General features: G+C 40.0%; 1 protein-coding gene across 1 annotated transcript in view; it reads left to right on the plus strand.

Annotated features, from left to right (window-relative positions):
* WDR7 (WD repeat domain 7) overlaps positions 1–17,089 on the plus strand; it is a 1,007,279-nt gene that overhangs the window by 220,342 nt on the left and 769,848 nt on the right. Inside the window, 1 exon segment of the mRNA XM_053701142.1 lies at positions 16,196–16,391. Within this exon segment, the coding sequence (XP_053557117.1) occupies positions 16,196–16,391 (196 nt within the window).

A 17,089-nucleotide genomic window follows, 5' to 3' on the forward strand; every position in this document is an offset into this window, starting at 1 on the left:
CTTAGAAATGAGGATTTTTCTGACAGAAGCCAGAAAAACAAACCTTCTAGACTCTTGTCGGATACTTCATTCCGTTCCTCTTCCTTCCATAGCGCAGTGCATGGAAGTGATAGGTTTGATGGTAGCGGCAATGGACATAGTTCCTTTTGTGCGCATTCATCTAAGACCATTACAACTGTTCATGCTCAGTCAGTGGAATGGGGACTATTCAGACTTGTCTCCGAAGATACAAGTAAATTAGAGGACCAGAGACTCATTCCGTTGGTGGCTGTCCCTGGACAACCTGTCACAAGGGATGACCTTCCGCAGACCAGAGTGGGTCATTGTCACGACCGACGCCAGTCTGATGGGCTGGGGCGCGGTCTGGGGATCCCTGAAAGCTCAGGGTCTTTGGTCTCGGGTAGAATCTCTTCTACCGATAAATATTCTGGAACTGAGAGCGATATTCAATGCTCTCAAAGCTTGGCCTCAGCTAGCGAGGGCCAAGTTCATACATCAACCATCAGGGGGGAACAAGGAGTTCCCTAGCGATGGAAGAAGTGACCAAAATCATTCTATGGGCGGAGTCTCACTCCTGCCACCTGTCTGCTATCCACATCCCAGGAGTGGAAAATTGGGAAGCGGATTTTCTGAGTCGTCAGACATTGCATCCGGGGGAGTGGGAACTCCATCCGGAAATCTTTGCCCAAGTCACTCAACCGTGGGGCATTCCAGACATGGATCTGATGGCCTCTCGTCAGAACTTCAGAGTTCCTTACTACGGGTACAGATCCAGGGATCCCAAGGCGGCTCTAGTGGATGCACTAGTAGCACCTTGGACCTTCAAACTAGCTTATGTGTTCCCGCCGTTTCCTCTCATCCCCAGGCTGGTAGCCAGGATCAATCAGGAGAGGGCGTCGGTGATTTTGATAGCTCCTGCGTGGCCACGCAGGACTTGGTATGCAGATCTGGTGAATATGTCATCGGCTCCACCATGGAAGCTACCTTTGAGACGAGACCTTCTTGTTCTAGGTCCGTTCGACCCACTCCAGCTGACTGCTTGGAGATTGAACGCTTGATCTTATCAAAGCGAGGGTTCTCAGATTCTGTTATTAATACTCTTGTTCAGGCCTGAAAGCCTGTAACCAGAAAAATTACCACATAATTTGGTATATCTGTTGGTGTGAATCTGCAGGATTCCCTTGGGACAAGGTTAAGATTCCTAAGAGTCTATCCTTCCTTCGAGAAGGATTGGAAAAAGGATTATCTGCAAGTTCCTTGATGGGACAGATTTCTGCCTTGTCTGTGTTACTTCACAAAAAGCTGGCAGCTGTGCCAGATGTTCTAGCCTTTGTTCAGGCTCTGGTTAGAATCAAGCCTGTTTACAAAATTTTGACTCCTCCTTGGAGTCTCAACCTAGTTCTTTCAGTTCTTCAGGGGGTTCCGTTTGAACCCTTACATTCCGTTGATATTAAGTTATTATCTTGGAAAGTTTTGTTTTTGGTTGCAATTTCTTCTGCTAGAAGAGTTTCAGAATTATCTGCTCTGCAGTGTTCTTCTCCTTATCTGGTGTTCCATGCAGATAAGGTGGTTTTGCGTACTAAACCTGGTTTTCTTCCAAAAGTTGTTTCTAACAAAAACATTAACCAGGAGATAGTTGTGCCTTCTTTGTGTCCTAATCCAGTTTCAAAGAAGGAACGTTTGTTGCACAACTTGGATGTAGTTCGTGCTCTCAAATTTTACTTAGCAGCTACTAAGGATTTCAGACAAACTTTGTCTTTGTTTGTTGTTTATTCTGGTAAACGGAGAGGTCAAAAAGCAACTTCTACCTCTCTCTCCTTCTGGATTAAAAGCATTATCCGATTGGCTTATGAGACTGCCGGACGGCAGCCTCCTGAAAGAATCACAGCTCACTCCACTAGGGCTGTGGCTTCCACATGGGCCTTCAAGAACGAGGCTTCTGTTGATCAGATATGTAAGGCAGCGACTTGGTCTTCACTGCACACTTTTTCTAAATTTTACAAATTTGATACTTTTGCTTCTTCTGAGGCTATTTTTGGGAGAAAGGTTTTGCAAGCCGTGGTGCCTTCCATTTAGGTGACCTGATTTGCTCCCTCCCTTCATCCGTGTCCTAAAGCTTTGGTATTGGTTCCCACAAGTAAGGATGACGCCGTGGACCGGACACACCTATGTTGGAGAAAACAGAATTTATGTTTACCTGATAAATTACTTTCTCCAACGGTGTGTCCGGTCCACGGCCCGCCCTGGTTTTTTTAATCAGGTCTGATAATTTATTTTCTTTAACTACAGTCACCACGGTAACATATGGTTTCTCCTATGCAAATATTCCTCCTTAACGTCGGTCGAATGACTGGGGTAGGCGGAGCCTAGGAGGGATCATGTGACCAGCTTTGCTGGGCTCTTTGCCATTTCCTGTTGGGGAAGAGAATATCCCACAAGTAAGGATGACGCCGTGGACCGGACACACCGTTGGAGAAAGTAATTTATCAGGTAAACATAAATTCTGTTTTTTCCAATATTTACTGAGCATTAGAGTAAGTGTCTTTAGAGCAAGTGTTCACAAACCAATTAAAGGAATTCGTTCTCTTTGTATCTTTATTTGAAAAGTATCTAAATGCAGCCACCAATCAGCAAGCACTACCCAGGTGCTGAACCAAAAATGGGCCGGCTCCTAAGCTTACATTCAAATAATGATACCAAGAGAACGAAGAAAATGTGATAATAGGAGTAAATTAGAAAGTTGCTTAAAATTGCGTGCTCTATCTGAATCATGAAAGTTTAATTTTGAGTAGAAGATCCCTTTAATTCAGACTTAGAACTATATCTTAACAGTTTTTAAAAAAATATATCATGGGTATTCTAGAACCATAAAAACAGTTTTATATATATATGACCCTTTAAATGCACATCTCTTTTCCTTACCCACAAAATTCCTCTCTGACAACAGAAAACTGTTTTTAGTACTTTATAATTACATCAATATATAAAATATAGATACAGTTTTTCTTTTGGAACCTCTTAGCACAGACATTGTATCCCCAGTATTCTATAAAACACAGCTTTGGAAATTTGTTAGCTGAACAAAAAAACAGATGATTTGCAATAAATGTTTTTAAATAACTATATAGAAAACAAGGATATAAAAATTCAAAACAGAAACTGCACAAATAGTCACATTTATTTTAAAGGGACAGTATACGCCAAAATGTTTGTTTAAAAAATAGATAATCCCTTTATTACCCATTCCTCAGTTTTGCATAACTAACCCGAAAAACACTTTTTACCTCTGTGATTACCTTGTATCTAAGCCTCTGCAGACTGCCCCCTTAACTCAGTTTTTTGGACAGACTTGTGTTTTAGACAATCGGTGCTGAATAATAAATAACTCCACGTGAGTGAGCACAATGGTATCTATATGGCACAAATGAACTAGTGCTGTCTAGCTTTGAAATACTGTCAAAATGCACTCAGATGAGGGGTGGCCTTCAAGGGTTTAGACATTAGCATTTGAGCATACCTAGGTTTAACTTTTAACAAAAAATGCAAAGAGAACAAACCAAATTTGATGATAAAAGTAAATTGGAAAGTTGTTTAAAGGGGCAGTCAAGTCCAAAAAAGACTTTCATGATTCAGATAGGGCATGTAATTTTAAACAACTTTCCAATTTACTTTTATCACCCATTTTGCTTTGTTCTCTTGTTATTCTTAGTTGAAAGCTAAACCTAGGAGGTTCATATGCTAATTTCTTAGACCTTGAAGACCGCCTCTAATCTAAATGCATTTTGATAGTTTTTCACCACTAGAGGGCAATAGTTCATGTATTTCATATAGATAACATTGAGCTAATGCACGTGAATTTACCATGGAAACAGCTCTGATTGGCTAAAATGCAAGTCTGTCAAAAGAACTGAAATAAGGGGGCAATCTGCTGAGGCTTAGATACAAGGTAATTACAGAGGTAACGTGTATTATTATAACTGTGTTGGTTGTGCAAAACTGGGGAATTGGTAATTAAGGGATTATCTATCTTTTAAAACAACAAAAATTCTGGTGTTGACTGTCCCTTTAAAATTGCATGCCCTATCTGTATGTATGTATGTATTGGGTACTTGTAAAGCGCGGCTAATCACCCGTAAGGGTCTCAAGGCGCTACTCATTTTATCGACCTCGGAAGGATGAAAGGCTGAGTGGACCTCGACGGGGATCGAACCTGCAACACTCGGCTAAACAATTAAGACACATATTCTAGTGCTAAAATACAGTGGAAACTGGAAAATTAAAAAAAAAAAAAACTATCAAAATATATTCACCATTATAAAAGAAAGTTAAGTAGTTAAATTATGTTTGGAATAAAAATACATAAAATAAATAAATGCAAAACTAAAGAAAATATGCATCAAGACAAAACGCAAAGGAAGTGTGAAAGCATGGTTTTAAAGGGACATAATACTCATATGCTAAGTCACTTGAAAATATCGCCTGAAAATCTCTATGTAAAAAGGGAAGATACTTTACCTCAAAATGTCTTCAGTTCACCAGAGTAAGTGTTCTGTGAATAGTTAGAGCTGCTGTAAAGCTACAAGTTGAAGGAAAAAAAAAAACACAGAATATCCAATCAGCATCAGCAGTGTTGAGGTCATGCATTGCTGTGCTGTTATCTCATGAGATTTTACTTAAACTATGTAGGAAATAACATGACTGTGCCTGCACATGCTAGATGCACACGACACTACCTTGTAAGTCCTGGGACTAAATTCTCTACAATGGGGTGTGAATACTTAGAACATTTTGAGGTAAATATTTTCCTTTTTTACATAGAATTGTTCAGGTGATATTTTCTAGTCAGCTTTTTAGTTATGCTGCATCACTTTCAAGTGCTTTGACACTTAAGTATCATGTCCCTTTAAGTACTGTAAGCTGAGAAGCCGCATGCACCTGACACAGCTACAGTTCTAATGAAAAGTAGAGAAACTGCAAGTGGAAAATGCAATTTCCTTGGGAAATAATAGATTTTAAAATTTTAAAGGGATGTGAAACACAATTTTTTTCCTTCATGATTTAGAAAGAGCATGTCATTTTAAACAACTTTCCAATTTTACTTCAGTTACCTAATTTGCTTCATTCTCTTGATATCCTTTTGTGGAAAAGCATGTCTAAATATGCTCAGAAGCTGCTGATTGGTGGCTAAACATATATGCCTTGTGTGATTGGCTCGTCCATGTGCATTGCTATTTCTTCAACAAAAGATATCCTGAAGAATGAAGCAAATGAAATATTAGAAGTAAATTGGAATGTTGTTTGAAATGTTATTCTCTAGCTGAATCATGAAAGAAAAATTTTGAGTTTCATGTCCCTTTAACCCCTTCTCTACCGGGAATTTCATAGAAAAACTTTCCCCAAGTGCCAGATAATTTTTAGCATTTTTGTTATCACTCTGATTAAACAGAAATATAGCTTTTGATTTGCCTATGAAAACTATATAAACTTTTGTTTAAACTGCTTAAAATTACATTCCCTATTTAAATCATGAAAGTTTTTTTTTTTTTTTTGGACATGATTGTCCCTTTAACTTTTTTGCAAATTTTGGGTTTCTCACTGAAATTATTTAAATACAACTACTGCAGTCATATGACAAATGGTTAAAAATGTATGTCAATGTTAAAGCCCTTTACCTGAGACCTCATATCTTTGAGCCCTTAAACTTTTTTGTGCAATATTTTTTTTAACATTTTATTAAAGGGACACTGTACCCAAATTTTTTCTTTTGTAATTCAGAAAGAGCGTGCAATTTTAAGCAACTTTCTAATTTACTCCCATTATCAATTGTTCTTCGTTCTCTTGCTATCATTATTTGAAAAAGAAGGCATCTAAGCTTTTTTTTTGGTTTCAGTACTCTGGACAGCACTTTTTTATTGGTGGATTAATTTATCCACCAATCAGCAAGGACAACCCAGGTTGTTCACCAAAAATGGGCCGGCATCTAAACTTACATTCTTGCATTTCAAATAAAGATACCAAGAGAATGAAGAAAATTTGATAATAGGAGTAAATTAGAAAGTTGCTTAAAATTTCATGCTCAATCTGAATCACAAAATACATTTTTTGGGTACAGTGTCCCTTTAAATAGTGTTATTATGAGTGTAACTATACTTTTTAATGTATTTATGATTTGTTAATGACAGTTTTTTGTTTTGCAAAACAGTCAGCGAGAGCTCTGAGGACGCTGTAATCATTCCAGTGTAAATCGCGATTGCACATAAATGTTAACGTGCCACTGATTATCTGACCCTAAGTTTGCACATTTTTCTTTCACATAGCCGGCGTGGGTCCACGAGCTGCTTCTTATGTATATACACTCCTATCAGAATGAGGCAAAGTCTCCCAAACCCCAAAAGCCTACAAACACCCCGCACACCTCACATATACCTTAGTTTAAAAACTTTGCCTCCTTAGTTGGTGGTGAAGCATAATGTGCTTGATTGTTCAGTGAAAGGTGTTTCTAAGCTTTCAGTGAAAGGTGTTTCTAAGCATATTGAAGCCCAGTTGCTCTCTAAGTACAGTTTTTGTATGAGGGAAGTAAAGGGAGTATTGCCTGATGATACCATGTTTTCACCTATGGGAAATCTATTCGTAAGACTCTCTGTAAATTCGGTCTCAGGGATTCATCTTCTGCCATTACCTCTGCTGATGTGTTTCAGTACTGCTTTGGCTGTATGGGTGTCTTAACGGTAGTTTAACAAAGCTAAGTTTGTTTATAACTTTTAATTCACAAAGCTTATTTGGAGGTGGGCCAGTTTCCGCCTCAGAGAATTACAGCTCATTCTAAAAGCTCAGTTGCCACATCTTAGGCTTTCAAGAATGAAGCGTCAGTTGATTAGATTTGCAAAGCGGCCACTTGGTCTTATTTGCATACCTTTACTAAATTCTACCATTTTTTACGTTTTTGCTTCTTTGGAATCAGCTTTTGGTAGAAAGGTTCTTCAGGCAGCTGTCTCAGTTTGATTCTAGTGCCTATGATTTAATTTTTTTTTATTTTAAAAAAAACTTATTTTTTTGGATTTAATTTGTCAACGAAAATATTATTGTTACTCGTAGACTTCCACATATTGGGTATTATATCTCATCAGTAACAGCTTGTGGACTCTCACCACCTATATGAAAGAAAACATAATTTATGTAAGAACTTACCCGATAAATTAATTTCTTTCATGGTGGCGAAAGTCCACAGTGCCCACCCATTTTCTTTTTGGGTTTATTATATATAGGTTTGTAATGGTCTGAGGATGGGGATGAAACCCCGAAACGTCACTTTTGGATTAAAGACAATTTCTCCAACATAGGTGTGTCCGGTCCACGGCGTCATCCTTACTTGTGGGATATTCTCTTCCCCAACAGGAAATGGCAAAGAGCCCAGCAAAGCTGGTCACATGATCCCTCCTAGGCTCCGCCTACCCCAGTCATTCTCTTTGCCGTTGTACAGGCAACATCTCCACGGAGATGGCTTAGAGTTTTTTTAGTGTTTAACTGTAGTTTTTATTATTCAATCAAGAGTTTGTTATTTTGAAATAGTGCTGGTATGTACTATTTACTCAGAAACAGAAAAGAGATGAAGATTTCTGTTTGTATGAGGAAAATGATTTTAGCAACCGTCACTAAAATCCATGGCTGTTCCACACAGGACTGTTGAGAGCAATTAACTTCAGTTGGGGGAACAGTGAGCAGTCTCTTGCTGCTTGAGGTATGACACATTCTAACAAGACGATGTAATGCTGGAAGCTGTCATTTTCCCTCTGGGATCCGGTAAGCCATGTTTATTACGATCGTAAATAAGGGCTTCAAAAAGGGCTTATTAAGACTGTAGACTTTTTTTGGGCTAAATCGATTGATTATTAACACATATTTAGCCTTGAGGAATCATTTTATCTGGGTATTTTGATATAATAATATCGGCAGGCACTGTTTTAGACACCTTATTCTTTAGGGGCTTTCCCAAAGCATAGGCAGAGCCTCATTTTCGCGCCGGTGTTGCGCACTTGTTTTTGAGAGGCATGGCATGCAGTCGCATGTGAGAGGAGCTCTGATACTTAGAAAAGACTTTCTGAAGGCGTCATTTGGTATCGTATTCCCCTTGGGGCTTGGTTGGGTCTCAGCAAAGCAGATACCAGGGACTGTAAGGGGTTAAAGTTCAAAACGGCTCCGGTTCCGTTATTTTAAGGGTTAAAGCTTCAAAATTTGGTGTGCAATACTTTTAAGGCATTAAGACACTGTGGTGAAAATTTGGTGAATTTTGAACAATTCCTTCATATTTTTTCGCATTTGCAGTAATAAAGTGTGTTCAGTTTAAAATTTAAAGTGACAGTCACGGTTTTATTTTAAAACGTTTTTTGTACTTGTTATCAAGTTTATGCCTGTTTAACATGTCTGAACTACCAGATAGACTGTGTTCTGAATGTGGGGAAGCCAGAATTCCTATTCATTTAAATAAATGTGATTTATGTGACAATGACAATGATGCCCAAGATGATTCCTCAAGTGAGGGGAGTAAGCATGGTACTGCATCATTCCCTCCTTCGTCTACACGAGTCTTGCCCACTCAGGAGGCCCCTAGTACATCTAGCGCGCCAATACTCCTTACTATGCAACAATTAACGGCTGTAATGGATAATTCTGTCAAAAACATTTTAGCCAAAATGAACACTTATCAGCGTAAGCGCGACTGCTCTGTTTTAGATACTGAAGAGCATGACGACGCTGATATTAATATTTCTGAAGGGCCCCTAACTCAGTCTGATGGGGCCAGGGAGGTTTTGTCTGAGGGAGAAATTACTGATTCAGGGAACATTTCTCAACAAGCTGAACCTGATGTGATTGCATTTAAATTTAAGTTGGAACATCTCCGCATTCTGCTTAAGGAGATATTATCCACTCTGGATGATTGTGACAAGTTGGTCATCCCAGAGAAACTATGTAAAATGGACAAGTTCCTAGAGGTGCCGGGGCTCCCAGAAGCTTTTCCTATACCCAAGCGGGTGGCGGACATTGTTAATAAAGAATGGGAAAGGCCCGGTATTCCTTTCGTCCCTCCCCCCATATTTAAAAAATTGTTTCCTATGGTCGACCCCAGAAAGGACTTATGGCAGACAGTCCCCAAGGTCGAGGGAGCGGTTTCCACTTTAAACAAACGCACCACTATACCCATAGAGGATAGTTGTGCTTTCAAAGATCCTATGGATAAAAAATTAGAAGGTTTGCTTAAAAAGATGTTTGTTCAGCAGGGTTACCTTCTACAACCAATTTCATGCATTGTCCCTGTCGCTACAGCCGCATGTTTCTGGTTCGATGAGCTGATAAAGGCGGTCGACAGTGATTCTCCTCCTTATGAGGAGATTATGGACAGAATCAATGCTCTCAAATTGGCTAATTCTTTCACCCTAGACGCCACTTTGCAATTGGCTAGGTTAGCGGCTAAGAATTCTGGGTTTGCTATTGTGGCGCGCAGAGCGCTTTGGTTGAAATCTTGGTCGGCTGATGCGTCTTCCAAGAACAAGTTACTTAACATTCCTTTCAAGGGGAAAACGCTGTTTGGCCCTGACTTGAAAGAGATTATCTCGGATATCACTGGGGGTAAGGGCCACGCCCTTCCTCAGGATCGGCCTTTCAAGGCAAAAAATAAACCTAATTTTCGTCCCTTTCGTAGAAACGGACCAGCCCAAAGTGCTACGTCCTCTAAGCAAGAGGGTAATACTTCTCAAGCCAAGCCAGCTTGGAGACCAATGCAAGGCTGGAACAAGGGAAAGCAGGCCAAGAAACCTGCCACTGCTACCAAGACAGCATGAAATGTTGGCCCCCGATCCGGGACCGGATCTGGTGGGGGGCAGACTCTCTCTCTTCGCTCAGGCTTGGGCAAGAGATGTTCTGGATCCTTGGGCGCTAGAAATAGTCTCCCAAGGTTATCTTCTGGAATTCAAGGGACTTCCCCCAAGGGGGAGGTTCCACAGGTCTCAGTTGTCTTCAGACCACATAAAAAGACAGGCATTCTTACATTGTGTAGAAGACCTGTTAAAAATGGGAGTGATTCATCCCGTTCCATTAAGAGAACAAGGGATGGGGTTCTACTCCAATCTGTTTATAGTTCCCAAAAAAGAGGGAACGTTCAGACCAATCTTAGATCTCAAGATCTTAAACAAGTTTCTCAAGGTTCCATCGTTCAAGATGGAAACCATTCGAACTATTCTTCCTTCCATCCAGGAAGGTCAATTCATGACCACGGTGGATTTAAAGGATGCGTATCTACATATTCCTATCCACAAGGAACATCATCGGTTCCTGAGGTTCGCATTCCTGGACAAACATTACCAGTTCGTGGCGCTTCCTTTCGGATTAGCCACTGCTCCAAGGATTTTCACAAAGGTACTAGGGTCCCTTCTAGCTGTGCTAAGACCAAGGGGCATTGCTGTAGTACCTTACTTGGACGACATTCTGATTCAAGCGTCGTCCCTTCCTCAAGCAAAGGCTCACACGGACATTGTCCTGGCCTTTCTCAGATCTCACGGATGGAAAGTGAACGTGGAAAAGAGTTCTCTATCTCCGTCAACAAGGGTTCCCTTCTTGGGAACAATAATAGACTCCTTAGAAATGAGGATTTTTCTGACAGAGGCCAGAAAAACAAAACTTCTAGACTCTTGTCGGATACTTCATTCCGTTCCTCTTCCTTCCATAGCTCAGTGCATGGAAGTGATCGGGTTGATGGTAGCGGCAATGGACATAGTTCCTTTTGCACGCATTCATCTAAGACCATTACAACTGTGCATGCTCAGTCAGTGGAATGGGGACTATACAGACTTGTCTCCGAAGATACAAGTAAATCAGAGGACCAGAGACTCACTCCGTTGGTGGCTGTCCCTGGACAACCTGTCACGAGGGATGACATTCCGCAGACCAGAGTGGGTCATTGTCACGACCGACGCCAGTCTGATGGGCTGGGGCGCGGTCTGGGGATCCCTGAAAGCTCAGGGTCTTTGGTCTCGGGAAGAATCTCTTCTACCGATAAATATTCTGGAACTGAGAGCGATATTCAATGCTCTCAAGGCTTGGCCTCAGCTAGCGAGGGCCAAGTTCATACGGTTTCAATCAGACAACATGACAACTGTTGCGTACATCAACCATCAGGGGGGAACAAGGAGTTCCCTGGCGATGGAAGAAGTGACCAAAATCATTCTATGGGCGGAGTCTCACTCCTGCCACCTGTCTGCTATCCACATCCCAGGAGTGGAAAATTGGGAGGCGGATTTTCTGAGTCGTCAGACATTGCATCCGGGGGAGTGGGAACTCCATCCGGAAATCTTTGCCCAAGTCACTCAGCTGTGGGGCATTCCAGACATGGATCTGATGGCCTCTCGTCAGAACTTCAAAGTTCCTTGCTACGGGTCCAGATCCAGGGATCCCAAGGCGGCTCTAGTGGATGCACTAGTAGCACCTTGGACCTTCAAACTAGCTTATGTGTTCCCGCCGTTTCCTCTCATCCCCAGGCTGGTAGCCAGGATCAATCAGGAGAGGGTGTCGGTGATCTTGATAGCTCCTGCGTGGCCACGCAGGACTTGGTACGCAGATCTGGTGAATATGTCATCGGCTCCTCCTTGGAAGCTACCTTTGAGACGAGACCTTCTTGTTCAGGGTCCGTTCGAACATCCGAATCTGGTTTCACTCCAGCTGACTGCTTGGAGATTGAACGCTTGATCTTATCGAAGCGAGGATTCTCAGATTCTGTTATCGATACTCTTGTTCAGGCCAGAAAGCCTGTAACTAGAAAGATTTACCACAAAATTTGGAAAAAATATATCTGTTGGTGTGAATCTAAAGGATTCCCTTGGGACAAGGTTAAGATTCCTAGGATTCTATCCTTCCTTCAAGAAGGATTGGAAAAAGGATTATCTGCAAGTTCCCTGAAGGGACAGATTTCTGCCTTGTCTGTGTTACTTCACAAAAAGCTGGCCGCTGTGCCAGATGTTCAAGCCTTTGTTCAGGCTCTGGTTAGAATTAAGCCTGTTTACAAACCTTTGACTCCTCCTTGGAGTCTCAATTTAGTTCTTTCAGTTCTTCAGGGGGTTCCGTTTGAACCCTTGCATTCCGTTGATATTAAGTTATTATCTTGGAAAGTTTTGTTTTTAGTTGCAATTTCTTCTGCTAGAAGAGTTTCAGAATTATCTGCTCTGCAGTGTTCTCCTCCTTATCTGGTGTTCCATGCAGATAAGGTGGTTTTACGTACTAAACCTGGTTTTCTTCCAAAAGTTGTTTCTAACAAAAACATTAACCAGGAGATTATCGTACCTTCTCTGTGTCCGAAACCAGTTTCAAAGAAGGAACGTTTGTTGCACAATTTGGATGTTGTTCGCGCTCTAAAATTCTATTTAGATGCTACAAAGGATTTTAGACAAACATCTTCCTTGTTTGTTGTTTATTCCGGTAAAAGGAGAGGTCAAAAAGCAACTTCTACCTCTCTCTCTTTTTGGATTAAAAGCATCATCAGATTGGCTTACGAGACTGCCGGACGGCAGCCTCCCGAAAGAATCACAGCTCATTCCACTAGGGCTGTGGCTTCCACATGGGCCTTCAAGAACGAGGCTTCTGTTGATCAGATATGTAGGGCAGCGACTTGGTCTTCACTGCACACTTTTACCAAATTTTACAAGTTTGATACTTTCGCTTCTTCTGAGGCTATTTTTGGGAGAAAGGTTTTGCAAGCCGTGGTGCCTTCCATTTAGGTGACCTGATTTGCTCCCTCCCTTCATCCGTGTCCTAAAGCTTTGGTATTGGTTCCCACAAGTAAGGATGACGCCGTGGACCGGACACACCTATGTTGGAGAAAACAGAATTTATGTTTACCTGATAAATTACTTTCTCCAACGGTGTGTCCGGTCCACGGCCCGCCCTGGTTTTTTTAATCAGGTCTGATAATTTATTTTCTTTAACTACAGTCACCACGGTACCATATGGTTTCTCCTATGCAAATATTCCTCCTTAACGTCGGTCGAATGACTGGGGTAGGCGGAGCCTAGGAGGGATCATGTGACCAGCTTTGCTGGGCTCTTTGCCATTTCCTGTTGGGGAAGAGAATATCCCACAAGTAAGGATGACGCCGTGGACCGGACACACCGTTGGAGAAAGTAATTTATCAGGTAAACATAAATTCTGTTTTTTTGCAGTAAAATCTGGAGAGTGCTAGTCTTTTATTGGAACTGTTAATTTGTTTGTTCCAATACCTGGGACCCTAAAACAGCCACACAACGCAAGTTCTCAATCCAACAAACTGGGAACAAGTGAAGGGTGCACAGGCTTGTCTAGGGTGGTTACATATGCCTGTGCACCCTTCACTTGTTCCTAGATTGTTGGATGGAGAGCTTGCATTGTGTTGCTGTTTTAGGGTCCTAGGTTTTGGAAGGGACCTTGACATGGTACCTGGGCTTGTCCCATTTGGCCTGATGTGGTAATTAACCCTTCCATTTTTGCTTTTAAGCTTAGCTGAGAGATTGTAAGTAAGTGCTGGACTTTCTCTGTGTTTATATATATATATATAGCACATCTTATTTCCTGCTCCTCTTTTTAATGCTTTTACTCCTTAAACACCTCACCTCTTCTCTTGGCTATACGTTAAACTTAGGTATATGTGAGGTGGGCGATGTGTTTGTAGGCATATGGGGTTTTGCATCCTCCTGGTAGGTGTGTATACCCCATAAGAAACAGCTTATGGTCTCTCGCCACCATAAAACTATACATTTTATGTTTTTTTCTTTTAAATGATGGAGAGTCTGCAAATTGTCACGGATGGGGACCTCCTGTTCTCCAGTGGGAGGCAAAACACCCCTACATTTCAAAGCTTTACTCTACCCCATTTCCCAGCATTTCTACTGTCTTAACTGATGTGAGACCCCTTCTTACCCTCAAAAATGCCTCCATGACAGAGGTGTTGACAAAGGAGTTCAGCTTGGCAGTGAGAAAGTGCCCAGTTTGCTGATGTCACAGGCCCCCCAGGTGAAATGCACATTTATCTGCCACTCCCCTGGCCTACAGTATTCTGCTCTTACCCATCTCCTTAGAACTATATTTGCGCTTCCTCAGATGGGTGGTCTAACCTCTGTTGCTGCCATGGTGCAAGGTAAAGGAAGATGCTGCTGCTGAGTAGAAAATGTCACCGTCCTCCACCCTTTGGCTATTCCCTGAACTTCTACACATAGTGTTCAATTGACCTGAGGGTTTTTCACACTAAATGTAGGAACTTTTAGTTTTAAAGCACTCTGAGAAAAACAACTACTGTCTTTATAAGAGAATAGTAGCCACCAATCAGCCAGTGCTACTCAGGTGCTATACCAAAAATAGGCCGGCTCCTAAGCAAAAGAACGAAGAAAAAATTGATAATAGGAGTAAATTAGAAAGTTGTTTAAAATTGCATGCTTGCTTTAAACTGGTGTCCAGGACAGTTCTTGACTAAAAGATTGTACAGATTGAACTTTTCTTTATTTCAGTTCTTTATCGTTGTGCTGAACTTGTTTTTGTCTTTGAAAATATATTTTTGGAGCACACAGCTTATCTACTTTTGCGTAGAGACCAAAATGCTATATGGTGAAGTTAAACTTTATACTTACATCTCACTTTTGCTGAGAATCAATGCAAATAATCCCTGTGCTCGACCTCTAAGTCTAGATTTAAAGATACAAGACCTGCTATTAAATCTAGACCCTGATTCTTATGTGTTGTCAATTTAACTGCATCAATTAAAGAAAATTATGGAAAGTATTATTTAGCTCCTGTTTTTCATGCTGATGTTGCCAGCCATTTATAAGATCAGCAGTGCACTTGTTTGAATTAGCAGTAACGTAACAATTTATTTACAAGGTTGGTGATTATAAGAGACTTCCTGGGGTGTTAAAAGCCCTTGACACCATGTGTACATATTTAGACTGGTATTTTAAATATAAATGTACAGTCATTGTTAAACAAGTTCTTTTTGATCATACTTAAATATGGTCTAATTCAATACAACATGCACCCTGTAAATCTAAAATTTAATTGTTTAAGAAGATTTCTTAGCTCTTTTTTTTCGCCTTTTAGTGTGTGTACTGTTTGATCCGTTAATTAGTGGCAAACCACTGATATTTCTTCTATGTAATGTTTATTTTTCATTGAAACCACAGCACAGGATAATGCAGTCAGCATGATTTCTATTTGATTACCTCAATTGTCTACTTTGCAAAAAATAATTACCCCAAATATCATCTAATTAAAAATAAAAGCTTTAGTTAATTCCTTATTATAAATGGCAATTTGTCATTAGCCTACTCTTTATCTATTTATTATCCACTCTAAAAGCATTACAAAGTGCCATTATTCACATCATAAGGTTTTTGACATCCTTGCTAAACAGAATTAGATAATGAGATAGATGTGCAGAATGCGCAGCAGTTACAGTAAAAAATTTGTTTAATTAGTCAAATTATTTGAAATAAATTAAGCAAAGTGTATGTGAAACCATTCATTTAAACAAATAATCAATGGTAAATATTTGCAACAATGATCGTTTCACTGCGTATTTATCCTCATAGTTGAGTTAATTTAGTGAAAAAGAAAAAAAGTGCATCCCCTGAATGCTGTACAGTATATACTTTTTATTCTCTTGGTATCTTTAATTGAAAAATTAGCAAAAATGTAAGCTTAGGACCCAGCCCATTTTTTATTCAGAACCTGGGTAGTGCTTGCTGATTGGATGGCTACATATAGACACCAATCAGCAAGCACTACCCAGGTTCTGAACCAGAAATGGGCCGGCTTCTAAGCTTACTTTTTTGCTTTTTCAATTAAAGACACCAAGAGACAAAAGAAAAATTGATAATAGGAGTAAATTAGAAAGTTGCTTAAAATTGCATGATTAATCTGAATCACGGAAGTTTAATTTTGACTAGACTATCCCTTTAATGGGACATGAAACCCAAAATCTTATGTCAAAAATTGCTTTAAATTTTTCTCTGTATTCTAATCTCCCAGAGAAGATACACAGTATCTGCAGTACTTTTTTATTATGTTTATATATGACGGTTAATTGAAAACAATTTGTGCTTGAATCACAAAAGGCTTTTCAACAAAAAACTGATATTGCCACTGAGCCCAAAGCCATATTAATACTATATTATTTTTGTAATTGCAGACAAGAGTACAGCATTGTATCTGTTCCGTTGCCAGCGATCACTCGGTTGGCCTTCTGAGCTTGAGAGAAAGGAAATGCATCATGCTGGCATCTCGCCATCTCTTTCCCATTCAAGTTATAAAGTGGAGACCATCGGATGATTACCTAGTGGTTGGATGTTCAGACGGCTCTGTCTATGTCTGGCAGATGGATACCGGTAAGACCACTTCTACAAATAACATTTATTTCAATTGTCCTTTCCTTACCCTTAATTTCGTTTAGTAAGTTGTTTTATAAAGCTTTGCCAAACTTCACAGAAATGTGCTTATTGTATGAAAAAATGTATTATTTATTTCCAATAACCTGGATTCCAGTAACACTGAGGTTTTATTGTATTGGGACAACCCTAATTCTCATTTCTCTCTTCGAATAGATCCTAGCTTAGCTTTGTGTAAACTTGTCTGGCAGGTTATATATAGGATAAGTGGCCGAGTCCATATTAATTCTGGGAATTGTTTTATCAAACTTCAAAAATGTAAAATCTCCATAAATCAAAAACATTAAACAGAAATGTCAAGACTTATGTGAAGGTGGACGTTTTTTAATTATTTATTTTTTGCTGTATGATTATTCCTTTTATTGTTAATTCAATACTTGCTTTACAACTAATAATTTGCTTAAAGGGATGGTCTACCCGAAAATTGTTATTGTTTAAAAAGATAGATAATCCCTTTATAACCCTTTATTACCCATTCCCCAGTTTAGCATAATCAACCAGGTTATATTAATATACGTTTTACCTCTTTGATTACCTTGTATCGAAGCCTCTGCAGACTGCCTCTTATCTCAGTGCTATTGACAAACTTGCATTTTAGCCAACTTGTGCTGCTTCATAATAACTCCACAAGATTGATG

This window comes from Bombina bombina, chromosome 2 (assembly GCF_027579735.1).
Source record: "Bombina bombina isolate aBomBom1 chromosome 2, aBomBom1.pri, whole genome shotgun sequence".
Lineage (NCBI taxonomy): Eukaryota > Metazoa > Chordata > Amphibia > Anura > Bombinatoridae > Bombina > Bombina bombina.